The sequence below is a fragment of the Eubalaena glacialis genome, chromosome 9, assembly GCF_028564815.1.
Source record: "Eubalaena glacialis isolate mEubGla1 chromosome 9, mEubGla1.1.hap2.+ XY, whole genome shotgun sequence".
In the NCBI taxonomy this organism is placed as follows: Eukaryota; Metazoa; Chordata; class Mammalia; order Artiodactyla; family Balaenidae; genus Eubalaena; species Eubalaena glacialis.
Genome location: NC_083724.1, coordinates 108,839,606 through 108,860,162, shown reverse-complemented (window position 1 = coordinate 108,860,162; position 20,557 = coordinate 108,839,606). Strand labels below are relative to the sequence as shown.

General features: G+C 55.8%; 1 protein-coding gene across 6 annotated transcripts in view; it reads right to left on the bottom strand.

Annotated features, from left to right (window-relative positions):
- The window catches only part of DMTN (dematin actin binding protein), a 28,169-nt gene that overhangs the window by 1,800 nt on the left and 5,812 nt on the right, over positions 1 to 20,557 (bottom strand). Inside the window, exons 2-15 of one of the 6 annotated variants that reach the window (XM_061200659.1) lie at positions 20,188 to 20,387; positions 18,023 to 18,151; positions 9,478 to 9,683; positions 9,166 to 9,240; positions 8,614 to 8,769; positions 7,644 to 7,688; positions 7,202 to 7,301; positions 6,762 to 6,818; positions 6,357 to 6,509; positions 5,758 to 5,882; positions 5,030 to 5,135; positions 553 to 617; positions 338 to 386; positions 14 to 162 (exon numbers count right to left, since the gene is read on the bottom strand). In XM_061200659.1, the coding sequence (XP_061056642.1) occupies positions 29 to 162; positions 338 to 386; positions 553 to 617; positions 5,030 to 5,135; positions 5,758 to 5,882; positions 6,357 to 6,509; positions 6,762 to 6,818; positions 7,202 to 7,301; positions 7,644 to 7,688; positions 8,614 to 8,769; positions 9,166 to 9,240; positions 9,478 to 9,495 (1,083 nt within the window). In that variant the 5' untranslated portion in view covers positions 9,496 to 9,683; positions 18,023 to 18,151; positions 20,188 to 20,387 and the 3' untranslated portion in view covers positions 14 to 28. Of the gene's footprint in view, positions 1 to 13; positions 163 to 337; positions 387 to 552; positions 618 to 5,029; positions 5,136 to 5,757; positions 5,883 to 6,356; positions 6,510 to 6,761; positions 6,819 to 7,201; positions 7,302 to 7,643; positions 7,689 to 8,613; positions 8,770 to 9,165; positions 9,241 to 9,477; positions 9,684 to 15,645; positions 15,718 to 18,022; positions 18,281 to 20,187; positions 20,388 to 20,557 lie in introns of those variants that run through there. The other 5 variants (XM_061200660.1, XM_061200662.1, XM_061200664.1 and 2 more) reach the window with 5 other exon arrangements.

Below are 20,557 nucleotides of genomic sequence, written 5' to 3'. Positions count from 1 at the left end.
AGAGTGGGGCAGGGAGGCCTCCCCAGCCTTACCCTAGGCTTCTTATGTCCTCACCAGGTGACTCCGTAGCCCCACACCCCTCCCCCAACACTGCCAGTCCCCCGTCCATCCGTGGCTTCCGTGCTCCACGTGTTCCCCTCCAGAAGGCACTCACCTGCAGGCCTGTGGGAGAGAAGAGCCATTGTTCAGAGGCAGCTCTGAGGTCAGCAGGCTTCCAAACCTGCCAGCTCAGCCGCCCCGACCTCCAGCCACAGAGCCCTGCCCACATCGCAGACACGGGCTGCCCCAGGGGCCTCTTGAGCCCCTTTCCCAGCATCAGGTGGGCCCTGCCTCTCACCTGGGCTTTCGGTCTCACTCTCGGATGGGCTGAAGTCTGTGGACTGTAGCTGGAAAGGACACGAAGGAATCAGAGGAAGCTGGGGCATTCCACATCGTCCCCCTTCACTGTAAGGGTCTGGCTGCCCCCCCGGGTGCCCACGTAGCTCAGTCCCTCATGGGCCCCACACGCACACTCTTCCCACGAGGCCTGTGACCTCCGTCCTGGGACCTTACCCGGCTCAGGGTGGTCCTGCCGTAGGCGGGGAGGGAAGAAGACTTCGATGTTCCCACGTGCAAGGCTGGAAGAGAGCAGGAGGCCCTGTTTCAGACCCTTTGGCCTGACAGTCATTCCAGAGGGTCATTCCCTGGCCTCCCCTGCCAGGGGCAGGGCAGTGGAGGGGGGACTTGGGGGAAGCCGGTGGGCCTCTGTTGGCTTCCAGCTCCTGCCCGTTACCTTCAGCAGGTGACATCGTGCTGGCAGCTCTGAACTATCCCTAATGCCTCCCCTCTCCCTAACAGACGTGCACAAAATAGACATTTGGGCCAAATGTCCGAGTGTTCAAATTGATAGTCAGCCAATGATAGTCAGATGATGAGGCTCACCATCGTAAAATGAACCTCTGGAATATGAAAATAAATCTAAAATTTAGTCAAAAGAATCGAATTATTACAATTTTAGGTTTAGCAATGTTGGTAATCAAATTTCAAATGCTTGATGTTATAAAACAGAAGCTGCAGTTTTCCCAGCACTTTCAGCTGCTAGATGGCACCGCAGTCACTGGACTTGACATTCGCATGACCAGATGTCACTTTCAACTTGATGTCCAATAATATCACTAAGCTTTCAAGCACTGCAGATTATAATTCAAGAAAATTGGTTTTCGGTAACAGGTTTTCCTAGGATTCTTAGTTTGCACTAATCTCAAAATTCCTTCATCTCCAATGACTAGAAATTGCTGGCATGGTATAGCAATTGTTTTGACTAGCATTTTTTGTGTGAAGGTTTAGCCTGGACAGACTCAAGAGTATAAGGAAGAACTGTTTTCTTCAAACATTTTAATAAAATATGTTATTTGGAAGTTTGGTGAGAACAAAATGTGTTTTGGGGACCCTCGTGGTTTTTTTTTCCTTAATGTTTCTTATTTTTGTGTAGAAAATTGTCTGCTTTCACAACCCTCATTATTGAAGCACTTCTCTTTTGTGATAAGTACATACTTCTCCCTCAACTGACTGATAAGATTTTTTTTTTGAAAATTTTTTGGCCATGCTGCATGGCATCCCCAACCAGGAATTGAACCCGTGCCCCCTGCATTGGAAGCACAGAGTCTTAACTACTGGACCGCGAGGGAAGTCCCTAAAGTGTATAAGATTTTCACTCCTAATTCTAGACTGCTTATTTATGTTTGAAAGTGACCATTAATTTCAATGTTACCCTTAAGTCAGAATGACACGCCTGTCCGTAATTCTGAAATTGTTCAGGTTGATCAGCTATGAGAGTAACCTAGGCAATCATATGACCGTTGATCCCATACAAGTTCAAGGATGCCAACAGTGACACTGAGGCAGACATTTCCGCTACTCAACTTTGCAAGGCCAAATGCACATTAAAGAGCTAATTTTGCCTAACTAGCAAATCCTGGTGGAGCATGAATCCAACCTTCGGGGCATCTCTCTCTCTGCCTCATTCTTCAGGCCTTAACTATTTATTCCACATTCTCTAAAAAGGCCTATTAGAAGCTCTTCCCACGCACACTGAAATATCATCCTGGTGAAATATCATTTCGATGACCCTGTGGATGTCCCAGCCATATATGAGCCTTAACGGTTCCTTGAGTCCCCCTGCCCAGTGGCTTTCACCTCCACTCCACAGCATGCAACCCCTTCCGGTGGCCAGCCCCTGGATCCTGTCGTCCACAACCGCTTCGCTTTGACACTGAAGCCTGGGTATCACACTTTGCGGCCACAGCGCCCTTTTTTGTTTGCAGCTTTCCCTCAGCCGCATTCCTGGCACATCTGCCGGTCAATATCATGGGGAACCTCCAGTGTCTTGGTCCCCCACTTCCCCCTGACCTTTGACCCATGGGTGGGTACATAACCACTTTCACCCACACTCAGCAGCACCCAAACTCTAACCCTGCATCAGCCCAGGGCTCCCCTTTTGCCCGCAGGCTATGGAGATGAAGCCCACCACGTGTACATTAGCATCACTACAGACCCTAAAGCCTCTCATCAGTTCCCTTTCCCAGCAGAAGCTGTTCCGAACCTTCACCACTCTCACCAAGCCTCACCCTCTGTGTGCTCAGATGTCAACTTCTCTCTCTCTCTTTTTTTTGGCCTAGCCACGCAGCATGCAGGATCTTAGTTCTCCCAGACCAGGGATCGAACCCGTGCCCTCTGCATTGGAAGCACAGAGTCTTAACTACTGGACCGGCCAGGGAAGTCCCTAAAGTGTATAAGATTTTAACTCCTAATGATTTCTAGATTGCCTTTTTATGTTTGAAAGTGACCATTAATTTCAATGTTACCCTTACGTCAGAATGACACGCCTGTCCGTACTTCTGAAATTGTTCAGGTTGGAGCTTGGATTCTTAACCACTGGACCACCAGAGAAGTCCCAAACCTCAACTTCTGATGTGGCCTGCTCCCAAAGCCAAGTCCCCGACCCTTTCAAGGCCAGCCTCCCGCATCCTGAGGCTGGGTCTCACTTCTGACCTCCTCCCAGCCAACCTTCCAAGGGGACTGTAGTGTGAGTGCTCTCCAAGGAACAGCCCTCGGCACCCTGCCCTTCCCTCCCCTTTTTCTACACAACTGGGTTTTTTCTCATGGTCCCATTACCACGTATAAGCTGAAGATTCTGCTTGAGCCCTGACTTGCGCCTCAAGCTGCCAACTCAGTCAAACTCAGCTCCCACCTACATGCACTTAACCCAACACGTCCCAAAAGTCTCTTCATCTTTCCCCCGAAACCTGCCTCTTTCATGATCTCAGCCCCAGGTCTGTCATCACCCAGCACCCAAGACAAAAACCCCAACTCGTCTCTCCTTCACCACCCACATCCAATCAGCTACTAAGTCCAGTTGATTCCATCTCCTCTACAGATCTTCCTCGACCTACGATGGGGTCATGCCCCGATAAACCCATCGTTAAGTCAAAAATGCATTTAATACACCAAACCTACTGAACATCAGAGCTCAGCCCGGCCTACCTTAAACGTGCTCGGAACACTTCCATGAGCCTACAGGTGGGCAAAGCCTATTTTACAATGAAGTGTTGAACCTCTCATGTAATTTATTGCATACTGTACTGAAAGTGGAAAACAGAATGGTGGTCTGGGTACAGAATGGTTGTGAGCGTATGGGCTGCTTCCCGTCGTGATGGTGTGGCTGGCGGGGAGCTGAGGCTCGCTGCCGCTGCCCAGCATCTCAAGAGAGCATCGTGGGACTTCCCTAGCTGTCCCGTGGTTAAGACTCTGCGCTTCCACTGCAGGGGGCGTGTGTTCAATCCCTGGTCGGGGAACTAAGATCCTGCATGCCGCACGGTGCGGCCAAAAAAAAAAAAAAGAAGAAAAAAAAGAAAAAAAAAAAAGCCAAGAGAGCATCGTACTGCACATCACTAGCCTGGGAAAAGGTCAAAATTCAAAACTGGACATACAGTTTCTACTGAATGCATATTGCTTTCGCACCATCGTAAAGTTGAAAAATTGTAATTCCGGGGCTATTTCTATACAGACGGTGCCTGTATAGTTCTCAAACCCATTCCCTCTTCTCTGGACCTATGTATATTTTTAGCCCTTACCCAGATGATTGGAAAGTGTGGTAGACTGTCTCCGAAGATGGCCCGCAACATTATCTCCCAGCCTGTGTGCCCTTGTGTGGTTCCTCTCATCAGGAAGCAGAATCTCTTTCCTCTCCCTTGTGTCTGGGTGGCCTGTGAGCTGCTCTGGCCGTCAGAAGGCAGTAGAAGGATGCCCTGTGGCTTCCGAGGCCAGGCTCTTAGAGGCCTTGTAGCTTCCAGTTTGGGCTTCTCAGATGTGCCCCGCTCCTCTCCAGCCATCCATGCTCGAAGGAAGCCCAGGTTAGGCTCAGTGATGAGCAGCATGGCACCAAAGCCCCAGCCACCTCAGAGCACGCTCTGTGCGCTGTAATTCCAGGCTCCCGGAGGTCCTCTCTGCTGGCTGGATGTTTGCTGCTCCTGGCCTTTGCTCCCACACTGTCCCTGGGGTCTGTGCTGCCCTTCTCCCCCACTCACTTTGTCTTGTCCTTCAAGACTCCAACTCTGGGACCCAGGCCCTATCAGCGTCCTCTCAAAGCACTTGAAGTGTACCTCTCACCTGCTATGCTGCACTGACACCCCAGTTTCCACGTCACTTTCCCCGTGACCAGAAGCTACTTGAAGGCAGCACTATAGTGTTTTACTCTTTATGTCCTCAGGGCCAAGAACATGGTAGACACCCAATAAATGTTTGTTGAATTAAACAAAATGTGCTAATTCTGCTTTAGCTGATGCCATCCTTTGTCATCTCATCTTGTTCCGTGACTGGTACTCTTGCCCTAAGGAGAGCGCCAGAGCCTTGAGCCAGCAACCGAAACTTCTATGTCTCTTATACCCACAGTAGCGCAGTGCTGGGCGTGTGACAGACAAACTCAGCAGACTATTTGATTCTGGCCTCAGGGTCTGGCCAGGTGATTCTGAGCCCCCTCGGTGACACTCACAGGTATGGAAGGGTGTCCGGTCAGGCAGAGAGCGGGTTTTCCGCCGGATAGGCAATGACTTTTCCATCTCTTCTTTCAAGATCATCTTTCCCAAGTTAGAAGTAACCTGGCAAGGAGAAAGGAAGATGGATCCAAGGCGTCGATACTTGTTTCTCATCTCCAAAAGGTTCAGAGTTGGGTCCACCCCAGGCAGGAGTGGGGACAGAGTTCCCGAGGGGCTGTGTGGTGCCTGGAGCCCGTGGAGCCTGTCCTGGTCAGAAGCTCTGCCACATTGGGTCTGGCCACCCTCAAGAGCAAGGAGTCAGAGCCGCTCCGTGTAACTCTGCCCCAGGGACTTCTGCATCCCAGGTGACAAGGCCCAGAGCACAAGCCCGTGCCACCATCAGTGGCCTTTCCGTGACTCCCTACACCCTCTCTCCTCCCCCTGGAGGCCAGCAGCCTACTCTCTCCTTTCTCCTAGTCCCATGAACTACTCCGCCTGCTGAAGCCTGGCACTGGCGGGGCCACCCTTTTCTGTGCTTTTGGCCCTAACAGTAAGTGGTGCCCTCCTAAAGCAACATGCAATCCTAGTGTCCCTTCAAAAGCAGCAGCCTGACATCCTGGCAAAGAAAGGGAATTCCTCACATGTTCTCACCAGGACGCTCTTCAGACATGTACCCATTTAGATCAGAATGGAACTTCTGTCCCCAGGGTGGCCCAGGGATGCGGGTGGGGCAGCGAGACGCTACCTTACTGAGTTCCTCTCTCTGACGCTCCCTGAGAGCCTTCATCTCCTCCCCGGAGTCATCGTCCTCCTCCTCCTCCTCCTCCTCTGCCCCCCTCCTCGACGCCTTCCGCTTCCTCCATTCTGTCTCTGGGAAATACGGACAAAAGCAGGCACATCAGTCAATCAACCGCGCACTCAACGAGCGTCTGTCAGGGGCTGCTTTGTGCATGTCCCGGGGCTGCACCTTGAAGGGAACACTGCAAATTATTATTATAAAACAAAAGCAACGTTTTCTAGCCTTGCGGTGAAGCTGGGTGGGCAACACATGCTCACACGACTGAAAGCGACTGGGGGCCAAGACCTCGTCTCATTCCTCTTTCTCTTTCCAGAGCTCCCATCACAGAGCCTGGGACACAGTAGAAATTCAACAAACGTCTGTTGAGCGGCCAAAGAAATGAACGGAAAGCGGGTAAATGACTAACAAGCAGGGCTGCTTACTCCAAGAGAGATGGGGTTGCAGGGGACGGGGGAGCAGGAGCCTGGAGGGTTCATGCAGGTGGTGGTGGGGTTCCTGGGGCTTCAGCAGGGCCTCCCTCTCCCCTCTCCAGCAGTCTCGCCTACCCACAACAGCCAGCGACGGGGGGCACGGCCAGTAGTCCGTTTCGATCTTGGCTGGCTGGTTGGGGTCGGGAGGCTGTGCTGCAGGGAACTTGGACGACTCGATGATGAGGTCTTCAATGAGGTGCTTGCTCTGAGGGCTGCCTCCTGTGGACTCTGCGGGGGGAGGTCAAGGTCAGCCCGGGCACACCCCGCCCCGGAGGCCACCTCCCACCTCAGCCCCCCACTCCCTCATCTCTCCCTCTTCACACCTGTGAGCTCCTGGGTGTAAAAGCAACGCACAAGGAAATGCACAGGGCAGTTTACAGGCCGTGATGAACATCTGTTCTCCCATCACCTTCCCACCCTCAGGACAGCCTCCCGGCACGTGGTGAAAAGGGGACTCTGGTCGGTCAGGGGAACCTTCACCTTTCTGCTTGTAGATGGGTGGCTTCTTGTAGATGTTGGAATCTGGGCGGGTGGTCTCTGTGGAGAGGGAGCAAGAGTGGATGAGAAGGAGGCTATGAGGATGGCGGGGAGGCTGGGTCAGAGAAGGGAATGGAGACATGGATTGGGAGAAGGTAGGAAATTCAGGGGCTCCTGCCAAGAGCCAAGACAGAACCGGAGATCCTGAAATTATCCCTCAGGGGTTGGGATTTTTGCACTTCTCTGTTTGGGTGGGAAGGAGGATGCAGCAGGGCCCACCATCTCTGGGAGCTCTGCCTGGGGTCCGGCATCTGGGGTTCCCGCCAGTTCTGTGATGTGCATATACTCCAGAGAGTGGGGGACTGAGAGTAAGGGGCTTGGGTTCCTGAAGGAAAAAAGAGGTCCTAGGGCAAGGATGCAGCCATGCTCACACTAAAACCTACCAGGATGGTGGAAATGGGGCAGGCTGGTCCGGGGTGTCCCAGTGGTTCTTGGGGCTGAAGCCTGAGAGATGGTTCCAGGGGACCGGCTCTCCGCCCACACCTGCAGAGCAGAAGTACGGTTCACTGCAGCTCCCAGGTCCCCCACCCCACCCCCTCCACCATCTCCATCCTCCCACCCTAGCAGCCCACACGCCCCCAACCCCAGGGCAGAGGAAGGCTATCCAAGGACTTGACCTGCTGATGGTGCCTGACCCAGGAGAAAGGATTAAAAGAGATCCTGTGTCAGACGTAGATGGACCCAGAGCTGGCCAGTGACAGGACAAGGTCCACTGATTCCATCACCCCCTAGGCTCTGCCAAGCCCAGTCTGGACGTGTGTGGGGAAGGGGGTTGAGCCCGGTCAGAGCAGGGCTGGGCAAGTGTCAGGTGCGGGGCAGACTCACCTCTGGGGATGGTGGGGGGGATGTGGATTTGGGTGACAGCGAGCGCTGTGAATGGAGAGGAGGCTGGTCAGAGCCACAAGGGTGGGATTAAACCCTTGTCCCTAGGACCCCAGGTGGGCCACTTCACCCCCCCACACTCAACTCTGCAATTGCCCAGCCAATTTCTGGGCCACCTCTTCTCTCTTAGTCCTTGCCAGCTTCCAGGGCTGGCCCTCCGTCCTCTCTCTCCCGAGACAGGGTCCTAAGTCTTTCCCTAGGACCCACGAAGAAGCAGAAGAAGCCAAGGATCTTGGAGCAGTGTGCATGTGCTCTGAGGGCCAGCTGGAGGGGCTATGGCTCTGACCTCAGAGCCAACGAGCAACAAGGGGAAGGGACAAGACCCACAGCGTCCAGGATGGAGTCCGGGCCCCTTGTCAGGCATTTAAGTCTCCCCACAGCCTGGCCCCGTCTCTCTGCTCAGCCATGACACTGCCCCTTTCTCCAACACAGTGTACGAAGTACCTGTCCTGCATTATCTCGTGCATTTGACTACCTGGTGAGGTGGACGGGTAAAGGTATCACCTCTATTTTATAGGAAGGGAAACTGAGACCACACCGTCACACAGGTCACACTCAGCTAGGACTTCTGGCCTCCGAGCTCAGTGTTCCTGAGTGCTTTCCACAAATTTGCTCACTTTCTGCCCAGTCCCACCCCATTCCTACATGACCCCGCTCTATGCTGCTACCATTCAAACACGGCCTCCCCTGCTCTCCACCTCAAGCTAGTCTCCAGACACCAGCCCATCTCTGCCTGCTCTGCACAAATACCCAGTTCACCAACTGACTGGTGATTCCTGTGCACAGGTCCCCTTCTTGTTTTGGAGTCTGACCTCCAGGAAAGAAAGCATGAGAGGGATTCTGCCTCCCACCCAGTGTGGCTGGGGGAGCCCTTCCCCCAAGTCCTGTCCAAGAGGAACCTCCCACCCTTTACCTCCCGGCTTCTGGGCAGCTCCACGTGTTCCAGCAGAGAATAGGTAAAGTGGGGCTCGTAGATCATGAGGTCAGGCCTCTCGATGTCCAGGATGGCCTTGTCCTTGGGGATGGCGGCCAAGTCCTTGTAGCCCATCACCTGATTGTCCATCTTGGCCTGAAGGGAAATGATACACATGGAACAGAGGTGTCAAAAGCCTCCCCTAGAATACTGGCCTTACAAGCCAGACCTGCAATTTATTAGGAAGAAGATGGGCAGCCGTTTTAGATGTCAGCTCCTGGAAGTTAATATTTCTATTATTGTCATTTTAAGGGTTTAGAGGGTCACCTTAAAACAATGATAGTCCTTCATCTAGCCCTTTGGGTACAACGAGACAGGACCAGACCAGCAGGAGGGGGTGTGCAGAACCTTCTCTGGATCTGGGGTTCTCTCTGCCTGCCTGCCAGCCCTGGCAGGACCATCATCATTTGAGTGAAGCTGCCCCGCAGCCAGCGTGCGCCCCTTCCCTCCCTCCTCCCAGCCTGAGGGTGCTGGTGGCCGAGAGGTACTCACCACGATGCTGGAGGGAGAGCCGGGAACACTGGAGCCTCGGGAGGAGCTGACGCTCCCAGGGGAGGTAAGTGGTTGCTGGGGAGAGCGAGAAGGCGGGCGGGTGGGAATGTGCGTGGGTGCCAGGGCTGGGCCGGAGGGAGGGGGGTGGGGCAGGGGAGGGCTTCTCTAGGCCTCTGGGGCCCTGGGGTGCGGCGCCGCGGGCAACCACCAGGTGGCATCCTCGACTCCCGACCTGACCCTCCGCGGGGAGCCTGGCCCCCACCGCGTGCCCCCAGCACCCCACTGCCCCGGCGTGGGTGTAGCCCCGCGCACCTTCTGCAGCCGTTCCATGCAGCAGGCAGCTGGCCGGCCGGATCACTCGCAGAGCCTTGTGCGCGAGGGGAGACGACAGGGCGTCAGGCTCTATCCGGCTCCTGGGCGCTGCGCGCTCGGGGCAGCGAGAGCAGAAAGGGTGCTCCCCCGGGCTGTGGCGTCCTCATCCCTCGGTGACTCTCCAGGCTGCTGGCCGAGTGCAGGGCCTGGAAGGGGAGGGAGAACGTGCCAGCCGGGGCTGTCGGGCCCCGCGATCTCAGAGAGCGGGGGCGAGGGCAGCCCCCTCCGGCCCCGCGTGTCTCGGGGAGCGGGGCTCCAGCTTTCCGTTCGCTCAGCCGCGGGGACCGGAGGTCGCATGTGGCCCGCGGCGAGACGGTAAGGTGGACGGGCTGCACTAGTTTCTGAGCCATTGTTCTCTGGCTGGAAAGGAAATGACGGCAGGGGCCAGCCGTTCCCGTGGCAGCCTACACATCACTGCTTCCTCACACCTGCCCTGCCGGGGCTGCGGGTCAGTTTCAGGCCCAGGTTCTCACTCGCCTCGGCCTCTGACGTGGCCTTTCCCTGGCGCTGTGTTGGTGCCCTTGACCTCCTTCCCCTCAATCTATGTCCACGGTGCCACCCCTCTCTCATAGCCCAGAAAGGCTGAACACAGAGGGACTTAGTAATACTATGAGATGGCAATAGGGGGAGGGTAGGACAAAGCGAAGGCGATTTGGTGGGAAGCGCTCAGGTCATTGGCTGGGGGCTGCCGCTCTCCCAGTGGAGAAGGGAGGGGGCGGCTGGAGGGAGCCACATCCCCATGTGCCTGTCCCTGTACAGCAGGCAATCCCACTTGCAGGCATTTGGTAAAACACTTTTGGGGCCAAGGCCACGTCCCAGCTCCCCACCATCTCGGAATCCTCGAGCTGAGGCTGCCCTCTGAAGTGCTACTTTGCTGCAAGTCAGGGCCCCCTAGTTCAGCAGGAAGGCCTCCAGGCTGGCAGTGCCCTCTCTTGGTTCCTAAGAAGTTGAGTCCTGTCTGCAGCAGTAGAGTAGGAGTTCCCTGGGGCCACAGCCCAGGTCTCCTTCCTCAGTAACTCCCTTAGCAATCCTCCCATCCTCCCCACACACCCCTGGACCAGACACATAATAACCATTCAGTGGGACTTCCCTGGTGGCGCAGTTGTTAAGAACCCATCTGCCAATGCAGGGGACACGGGTTTGAGCCCTGGTCCGGATAGATCCCACATGCCGCGGAGCAACTAAGCCCGTGCACCACAACTACTGAGACTGCGCTCTAGAGCCTGCGAGCCACAACTACTGAAGCCTGCGCGCCTAGAGCCCATGCTCCACAACGAGAAGCCACTGCAATGAGAAGCCCGCGCATCGCAACGAAGAGTAGCCCCCGCTCGCCACAACTAGATAAAGCCCGTGTGCAGCCATGAAGACCTAATGCAGCCAAAAATAAATAAATAAATAAAATAAATTTATATAAATAAATAAAAATAACCATTCAATGAACGCCTGGCTGAGTTTCTGATGTGATGGTGGCAGTGGAACTGTCTTCCAACTGCTGGCAGTAAGCCATAGAGTGAAGAGAGCTGATGACTACAGAAGGTACAGGGAAGAGGCAGCAATAATGTAGTGGTTAAAAGCATGAACTCTGGACTGGAATGCCTGGGGAGAGGAGACTGCTACTCAGAAGCTGTGTGACCTTGCGCAAGTTACTTACCCTCTTTGGGCCTCACGTTCTCATCCATAACATGGAAGGTGGTACTAGTATCTGTGTCATAGGGTTGCTCTGATTATTAGGTAAGTTACAACATGTGAAGTGTTTAAAACATAGATTTTATGTAGACTGTTAACTATTATTATTTCTATCTCCCTGAGGACTGATAAACTTAGATGGCTTTCTGTAGCCACTCTGCCACAGAAGGTCATGAAAGACTTGAGGTCATTGGTGCTCCCAATTTTATCACCTGTTACTTTGTATCAGGCCATTTTTCTGCTGTCTCTCCACCACCTACTTGCTGCACCAGCAGCCCTCACTCCCACTTCCCTGCTTTTGCGCATGCTCTTGCACTATTCTCATCTCCCAGATCCCACCCATCCTTTAAGGGCCATGCTAAACCCTCCTCCTCTTGGAGGCCTCCCCTATTATTCTAATCCTCATTGACAAACTCTTCTCTGAATTCCAGTGGGACTTAAAAAGAGAATCATATAACTTAGTCCTTGATTATGTTGCCTGACATGTTTTCTCGCTAACTAGAATGACTGCTAATTTCTACAACAATAATAATAGCTATCATTTTTTGAATGCTCATGCCGGGTACTTTGATAAGCACTTTACAAAGATTATTTTGTTTCATCCCCCCAACAATCCTATAAGGTAGACCTATTTTACAGATGAGAAAACCAAGGCTCGGAGAGGTTAAAAACTTGTCCAGAGTCATGGAGGTGACAGTGACTGTGTCTTCAGCATTGGCATGTTTCGTAGTGCCGCCGTAGTACTGTGTCAGGTTCACTGTGGGGATAGACTAGCATTTGCCGCAGTTCTCAAGTCTTTTTGGAATTCTAGAGCCAAGGCTTCTCCAAGACAAGACTCTGACCATCAGAGTCACACTGGTGACTAGGTGCCCATGGAAGGGCTCCATTCCAGAGCTTCATCCTTCTCTTGCTTTCTTAACACTCACTTTGTAATGCTTTTAACTAGATGTGTGAGGACTGGAATAAACTCTAACACATACTCAAAGAGCTGTTAGCTCCCTCTCACTCCTATTTCGTCTTTACTTTGTTAACAGACATTGTCAAACTAGCTATACACTGGCTTAGCCAAGAGGCAAACACTCATTCATCCACCCATATACATCCACCCGCCCACCCAGTCATGTATCGTTTTATCCATTCATTCACTACTTTCTGAGCACCTGTTCTGCAATGACCACAGAGCGTTGTGGTGTTATGGAGAACAGAAAGATGAGTCAAAGGAGCTAAGCCGCCCCTCCAGAAATGAGGCCATATGTATAGATAACACCCATGCAAAGCAGAAAATTATGTGTGCCTGATAAGATAATATAAAGGGCTGTGAGAGGTCACAGGAGAGAGGAATCACTCCTGCTGGGGTGTCAACAGGGGAAAATAAAAAGGTTTTCTTAGAGGAGGAGGTGTTTAAGGCAGGCCTTGAAAGATGCCCGGTTTGAGATCATGCAAAAACTAAAAGAGGGATCCTTGAAAGAGACAGCAGCATGAGGGCAACTGGAGACACGGGGAAGCACTGGGTCTGTCTGGGGACAGCAAATATGGCTGAACCGTGGAGCTCATGAGGTTGAGACTGGTTTGGGGCAGGAGGTTGGGGGCCAGATTTGTAGATGCCTTGAACTTAGACTAGGGGATTCCGAATGTATTCTGTGGGCAACTAGGGCTATGGAATGCTTAGAAACTTTTTTTAAAACAAAGAAGCGACGGATCCAAGCAGTGCTTCGGGAAAATGAATCAGGCTGCAGCCTGGGAGATGGAATAGACAGGAAGAGGCGGTCCACAGAGAGACCAGCCAGGAAGTTACGGCAGTAGTTCAGGCAGGGGATTGTGAGGCTCTAGACTTGGGCCTGGGGCCGAAGATGTAAAGGGCCAAGTGGGAGGAATCCTAGAGGCAGAATGTGCAAAACAGAACTTGATCTGGAGACAGCCCCCCCCCCCGCCCCCGCCCCCGCCCCTCACCGCGGGGGAGGAACAGGTAGCAATGACAGGAGAAGGGGAAGCAATGAGGTCACTTCTTGCCAGTTGAGGTTGAGGTGGGGGCAGTAGCTGGCAACAGAAATTTGGGAGCCATTTGAGCTAGAGGTGGTAGTCTGCCCCATGAGGTTGCCAAGGGAGAAAGAAGGTCAAAAACCAGCATCCTGGGGAACGCTAGGGGACTAGAAGAAAAAGGGAGCTGGAGATGGCATGAAAGGGAGGGGAAGACTAGATGGCCGGGTCCCTGAGGGGCTGGGAGCGTATCTAGTGATTCTTTGCATTTTCAGTAAAGAACCTAATACACAGTTAAGTGTGCCATAAACATTGAGAGAGAGTTGCGGGGAGGGATAGGGGGGTTGAGAAAGAATGTCATGAAGCCAGGAGTCCATCGCCCAGAGAAGGCAAGACATGCAGGAAGGAGTGACAGCTCGCCAGTTTGGATGTCAAGCCCTGGTGGCCTCTGAGAGCATCTGCAGAGGAATAGTGAGGCCTCCTTGTTAGGGATGGGGGTGGGGAGGGGTGGCCAGGGTGTACAGGCAGGGGGAGGGGCACTTCCAAGAAGTGTGACAGAAGGGCAGGAGGGGGTTAGGAGAGTTACTTTGCAGGAGGTGAGCTTGGCTGAAGGTTTTTTAGGAAAAGGGAGACCTGAACACGTTTGTAGGCAGTGAAGAGTAGAGAAGAAGAAATTGTGGCTGCAGGAGAGGGGGGGGCACTTGAGGGAGGAAGGTCGCAGCAGGGGAAGGGGAGAGGGATTGGGTCCAGGCCCAAGTGAAGGACTACCTTTGCAAAGAAAGCCCGAGCTTCCCTGAAAGGAGAGGAAAGGGAAAGCTGGGTAACTGCAATCTAGGGGACTTTGGAGCGGGCCGATCGGGAGGCTTCTATTTTCCCAGGAAAAGTGAGAGATAAGGTCATATACAGACCCTACAGGTGGGTTAGGCAGAGGCTGAAGAGAGTAGAAAGGACTGGAACGGTCTTGGGGGGGGGCGGGGGGGAGTGTGGAGCAGGGGAGGGGGGGAGAATGGAGAGCTTCTACGTGTCCTGGAGCCTCAGGCTGAACCTGGAGGTGGCCCAGGCACCCTGCCCTCGAACACCAGTTGCGGGTGGGTACAGAGTGGGGTAATGACTGCCTCTCAGAGTGGTCACTGCCCAGGGAGGGAGAGGAGGGGTCCAAGATGAGCCAGGTCACAGGTTACAAGGTCCTGCACTGAGACCCCCACTCGCCTGTGCACGAACACTGTCCCACAGACGCAGCCACTCGGAAAAACGATTCATAATAATGATGTCCCTGCTCTGTCCCCTGCCCCTTCTTCTCCACAGCTGTCCACAGCCCCGCGCCCATCCCCTGGGCTGGGTCTCCTCCCCTTCTGCCCTGAGCCACATTCGTTCAGGAACCTGCACACCAGCGCCTGGTGTGTTAGAAAGCACGCTGCGGAAATTGTTAATGTCTTACCCTTCCAGAGACATGGCATTTTAATTTGGGGCTAACCTTAAGGAGTGAAGGTCTTACTCGTTAAATATTAAGCCAGCAGGGAAAATGTTTTGGGGTGGAGTAGGAGTGTGGGGTGGGGGGAGAGGGAGAGAGGGAGAGAGGGAAGGAGGGAGGGGAGGAGGAAAGGGGGGAGGGGAAAGAAAGGGAGAGAAAGTGTTCTTGCCTTCTCCCGAATCACATCACGCCCCGCAAACGCTTACTCCACCCACTCGTAGCCCCTCCCCCAAAGCCAATTTCCTCGCGCGTCCGCACCCGTGCACACCCCTCGTTTTTGCACGTGCGCTCCCAGGCCCGGGCCGCCTCCCGTGGACAGACCGAGAGGGCAGACTGCAGCAGGAAGGGAGGGCGCAAAGGGAGGAAAGGGAAAGAGCTGCGGAGGAAGGCCAGCCCAGGTGGCGGAAGGGCCATCTCAGCTGCCCCGGCGGCGCCCAGTTCTTCCATCTCGGACCCACCCTCCCCCAGCTGTGCAGCCGCGCCTTATCTGAGCCCCCAGCCGGGCCCCACCTCACACCGCCTGCCCCGTCTCCACGGCAACTAGAGCCGCTCGGCCCTGATGATAAGGCCCGCCCACCCATTCCCATGGGCGCCCGCTACAGGTAGGGGCTGAGCCGGCCTTGGCTCCCTCGACTTGTGGAAATGAAGGCTCAACCGGCAGAACCGCAGCCTGGTATCCTCTAGTCCAGCTTCCCGCCCTGTTCTAAACCAACCATCACTTGCTCTGGGCCAGGGACTTTCACCCATCCTCTCTAGCTACACCAAAGCTCATGTCTCCCAATTAGGAGATGAAAATGTGGTTGAGAGATTGACCTGCCCCCCGCCCCATGCCCCCCACGCCTCGGCCCACTGAAGCCAACCTGGAATTCCTACCCAGGTTTGTCTCAGGTCAAAGCCAATGAATGCTCTTTTCAATGGGTCCCCAAAGATCTCACTTTAATCTGAACTTGGGATTTGGGGTCCCGTCTGCTAACCTTATGCCGTGGAGCCACCAGAATCCTGCTTCGTTGGACTGGCCTGTGGATAAGGGGCAGAAAGGCTGGGGGACGCGGGCTCTGTGCCCTGGGGCAGGGACAAGCCAGGCTGGAGGCCGGCCTTGCAGATAGTAAACGAGTTGCGAGTTGCGAAATGGCTGAGCTGGCCCCGTGGGCTGGGGTCAGGTGGGCAAGCATTCTGCCTCTCTCCTTTTTCACCAGTTTCATTCATAGTGTGCCTGCCTGCCTTGTGCCTCCGGGTCCCATCTCGCCCTTTCTGCTTTCCATTCCCTTTTTCTTTCCTTTCTTCATCTTTCTTCCCTTGGTTCTGCTTCCCTTTCACCCTCTCTCCCTCCCGGCCCCACCCCCGCAGTTACTGTGGCAACAACTCAATGCCAGAAATAAAGGCAGGATCCAGCTAGGTCACAGTTCCCAAAACAGCATACCAGGGTGGAGAGGGGAAGGGTGGGTGGGAGCAGACCAGCCCAACAGGGGAGGCCCGGGGCATACCCTGAGGGTGGGGTCTGTGTCTGTGTGTGTGTGGGGAGGGGGCACCCACAATCGCCCCCAAAATCGCCCTGCTCCGGGCCGGTGGCTCATCAAAACATCTCTTAACCTCTGCCAAGCCTGCGCCTGCGCCTTTTCTAAGATTGATGAAGCTCCCACTCCCCTCCTCTCATTTTATCCTTCTCCTGCACCCCCATTTTTAAGTCCTGCTCTATCTGCTAGGACTAAGGTTGGGGTTCCTCTAATGCCAACCCTGAACAGCACCCTCTCACACTCTGGTGAAGCATCAGGCAGGGGCAGGTGGGCCCAGAATCAGGGTCCCAGCCTGGGAACCCACCTGCTCAAGGCCCTGCTCCCCGTTTACTTCTGATGACAGCAGGAGCGGGCCCGGGCGCCCCCTTCCTTCCTTCCTCCCCCCCTCCCCCCCACCAATATGCATCTCGTCACACAGTTTCTCTAAGTACTCTTGCTTGGGCTTCTGTATCCTCTCTCTACACACCCCCTGAAGAGGGCCCTCTTTCTGTGTCCCCCCTCCCAGCCCCTTAGGCTTGCTTGGTCCTCAGCTTGTTCCTGCTCTGGTCTCTATTTATAGCTGGTCCTGTTGGCGGGTTGTGGTGTCACTTGTACAAGTTGATTGATAGGGCTGGGGGAGATGCAAGGGAGATTGCCTCCCAAATTCAGCTTTCTGAATCCTGGGGGCGTCCCTATTCTGGTCGTTACACACACGCATGAGCTCTGAACGAGGAATTCCTCAGACCTGCACCCCCAGGTGGACGGGCTGGCCCCGGCATTGGACATGTGGCCGTAGCGAGGCCAGCAGCGCGGAGGCCAGCCTCCCCTGCGGGCACAGGCACTTCACCCACACAGGCAGCCCCTGCTGAAGCACGGTTGCAGAACGCACGCCCCCGCTCTCCCAGCGAGGCATCCCCCACGCTGACACACGGTGCCTTTGACACCCACTCACGCCACCCACCGATCCTCCCCTTGGCTCCGGTTCTCCACGCTCACAGCCACCCACCCCACGTGCTGACACACCGTCCCTGGCACAGAGCGCCCACTTACCCATCCCGTGGGCGCTTCCCGGGCCCCACCCCTTCCCAAAGCAAGACTGCCTGCCTTCTCCTACACCTGTCCCTGCTCCCCTGCCTCTCACAACTCGGCAACCCAGTGCCCTGGGAAAGAACCACCAGGTGTGCCTGCCCGGGGAAGGGCGCCTGGCCTGCCAGGCCAAGGGAGGGGCAGAGCTAGCAAGGGGGCGCCTCGATCCTTGGAGGCCTGCGTGTCTGCTCAGCCCCCAGCCCCTTCAAGCACTTCAACAGCCGGCACCAGGAGAGCATCGTGGTCAGGCCTGTGGCCACGCCCTGCCACCCAGCCTCGTTCTGCATTTGGTCCTCACCCCAGCCTGGCCAGCTAAGGGCTAGAAGGAGGCTCCTCAGGCCCCTCCCCGCAAGGAGCAGTCCCCACACCAATGGCATTCAGGCCTCTGAGTGAACTGCTCCCCCCTCCCCCCCAGAGCATCTATGGCATGGTGGCGGGAGACGGGCAACGCCCCCTCCCCTTCCACCACTCAGCAAAGATGGCACAGCTCTCCAGCCTACCCAAGGCGGAGCCTCCACCCCCATCACTTGGACTTCTGACCAGCACAGCTAGGGGAAGGGGTCCCTGGGTGGCAGCATGTGACACCCCAGCCCCTCTTCCCCGAATCAGAAGGAGGTTGGGTCAGATCAAACCCAGCTAGTCCCAGGGTCCTGCCCATTCTCCCCCTCCCCACCCCAGGATCCCTGCCACCACCCAGAGCCTCACTTCTAGGCAGGTGTTGTGGCCAAAGTGCCCACAGAGGGGAAGAGAGGCGGGAGACCCTGCCACCTACCTCTTCCCAGACAGGGTGGCCCAGGTGCTCTGAGGCCCCAGGGCGGGGGCAGGGGCAGGCGCAGATCCCGGGCCTTCGGCTTTTCCTCAGAGCCCAGGTAACAGGCGGCTCTTCCAGGAACCCAGCGTGCTTTCCCAGAGCACAAATAACAAGAAAAAAGCCGGCTTGCGGTGGGTGAGTGGGTGGGCAGCCGGCGAAGGAGGGGACTTACCCTTCTGGGCCCCCACCCCCTCGCCGCCACCCTGCTTCTCCGCCAGCCTGGCGCGCAATCCCAGGGCCGGGTGTGTGTGCCGGTGGGCAGGCCAGGCGGGGCGGGCGGGCGGCCAGGTGGGCGGGCCGCTGGCTCCCACCCACCCCTGCACCCTCCCCACCTCCAGCTGATAGCGTGTGGCCACTGGCCTGCGGGTGTGTGTTTGTGTGTCTGCTCTTCCACCTCGCTTGCTGCAGCTCAATCCATTTCAAACAAGAGGACCATTAACCGGGCATCATGACGAAGCAGAATCGGAAGCAGACTCTCGGCCAGCCGCTGGCCTTTTTCCCTTTCCCACACCCACCCCCCACCCTGCAACACACGCTCACACACACAGCCCCTCCAGCCTCCTAAACAGCCAGAGTCTGAGGCAGGGGGAAGGGGCTCTACTGATAACAGAGGGGTGACAACACCCGGTTTCCCCAAGCACATGTATCTCCCACTCATCACCTACCAGCACCACAGAGGCCTCTGGGGTCCCTGCCTCCCTGGGGTGCTAAAGCGCATAGATGGTGAGGGGCAGGGGTGTGGGCTAGATGCCAGAATTGGTTACCCAAGGATTAACCCTCTCCTGGGGAGGACAGAATGGGAGGATTCGAGAAACCAGGTCCTCAGCACAAGAGACCGGGTTGGCCCTTGGGTAACCCAAATCCCCCGGGGACAGAGCACAGTGGTGGTGAGTGGGAAGGACCCCAATCTCTCTCCAGGGCGGGGTCTTCAAAAGAGAAGTTCTCACCAGGTGATGTCCAGGTCCCAGCACTGAACTACAGGAATGTCTCTGGGAAAACCTCCAGGACTCCAGGCCCCTGTCATTGGCCTTTTGGTTCCCTCTGGGCTTAGAGCAGAGCCTGGTTCATTTGTGACCCCCGGGAGCAGGGGAGGGAGCCCAGCCAGCTGACCCTGGCCCCAGCCCGGCCTCCTCTCCACCTCTGTGCAGACTTGCCTACCTAGGCAGCCCTTACTGTTGCCCTGGTAACCGCTGCCCACAGCTGGTCAGCTGATGGTATCAGCTGTCGTTGGGGAAATCTAGAATCTGGGGAGGGGGCTCTGGGGTATCTGAATGGAAAAATCACAGGGGGGAGGGTCTCGAGAGGACAGGTGAGAGTGTACCCTGGGACCTCTTTCTCAAAGAGAAGAGGACCGGAGAGGACGGGTAGGGACAGGAAGGGGGGGATGTGTCTGGGTTAGTGGGAGACAGAGAAGAATGAATCCTGAAGGATGGGCTCCAGAAAGAAAGGAGAAATGAAAAAGGCAGGTAGCCGAGTGGCTGCGGAAGAGTGGAAAGAATCTGGGCTTAGCTGCTGGATGCACGGCAGAGTGGGGAGAGGGGCCTGTGGAGAGGTACTAGAAAGCCTGGGAGTGGGAGAGAAACACAGGATCCATTGAACCATGAAAAAAAGGCCAGGAGATGATGGAGGAGGAGGTGCACTTTTGATGTGGCAGGAGCGGGCCACAGCATTAGCAGAGGGGAACCAGGCCTTTCTGGACAACCAGCCTGGCCTCTCAGCTTTCTGTCCCTTCAACCCCACCCCTATTGCCCTGTCCCCACCCTAGTGCTGCACAGCCTCCCTCCCCCTCTCCAGGAGACCAAGTGCCAGGTGGCCCTTTAGAATTCCTGATTTTTCCCACTATCTTGGTTCCTTCCCTGTTTTCATGCGTCACCCACCCCCCCAAGACCCCATTCCAGGAGATTTGCCTTCCGGTGCAAGGGTCCCCAGAGGTAGGGCTGGAACGAGTGGTTGCCAGGAAGGACAGCTGTGGACAGGGGCCTGGAATGAGGTGGCTCAGGAGGAATCGGTGGGAGTCACTGGGCTGGGAGGAGGGGAGCATTCCTCAGGGAAACAAGCACTCTGGATAGAGTGGGGAAGCCTAGGGGAAAGGGCAGGGGGAGGGGGAAGGGAGGGGTCTGCGGTACCTTCAAGGGCCTGGGGCGTGGGGCTCGGCAGCTTCCTCGGTGACATACACCTCCATCCCTCAGCGCATCTCCTCTCCGCCTCCCGTTGCCAAGACAACCTGCCGGCTCAGCCGAGGAGGCAGCAGCGGCAGGGAGGGGGGAGGAGGCGGCTGTAGCTCCTACTGCCTCTTCTTCAGCAATGGAGGGAGGGGGCCTCGGTGCTGGGGTGGGGGTGGGGGACCTTCAGGCGCCGGGGCTCCCACTGAGCCCCCCCCCCCACTCTCCCCTTCCCTCTCCTTCCGTAATGATCTGGGATTGGCTCCTGGGGCGGCCTCAGGAGAACCTTAATTCAGGGCCAGATAGCAGGCCGGTCTTGGGAAGCACTGGGCAA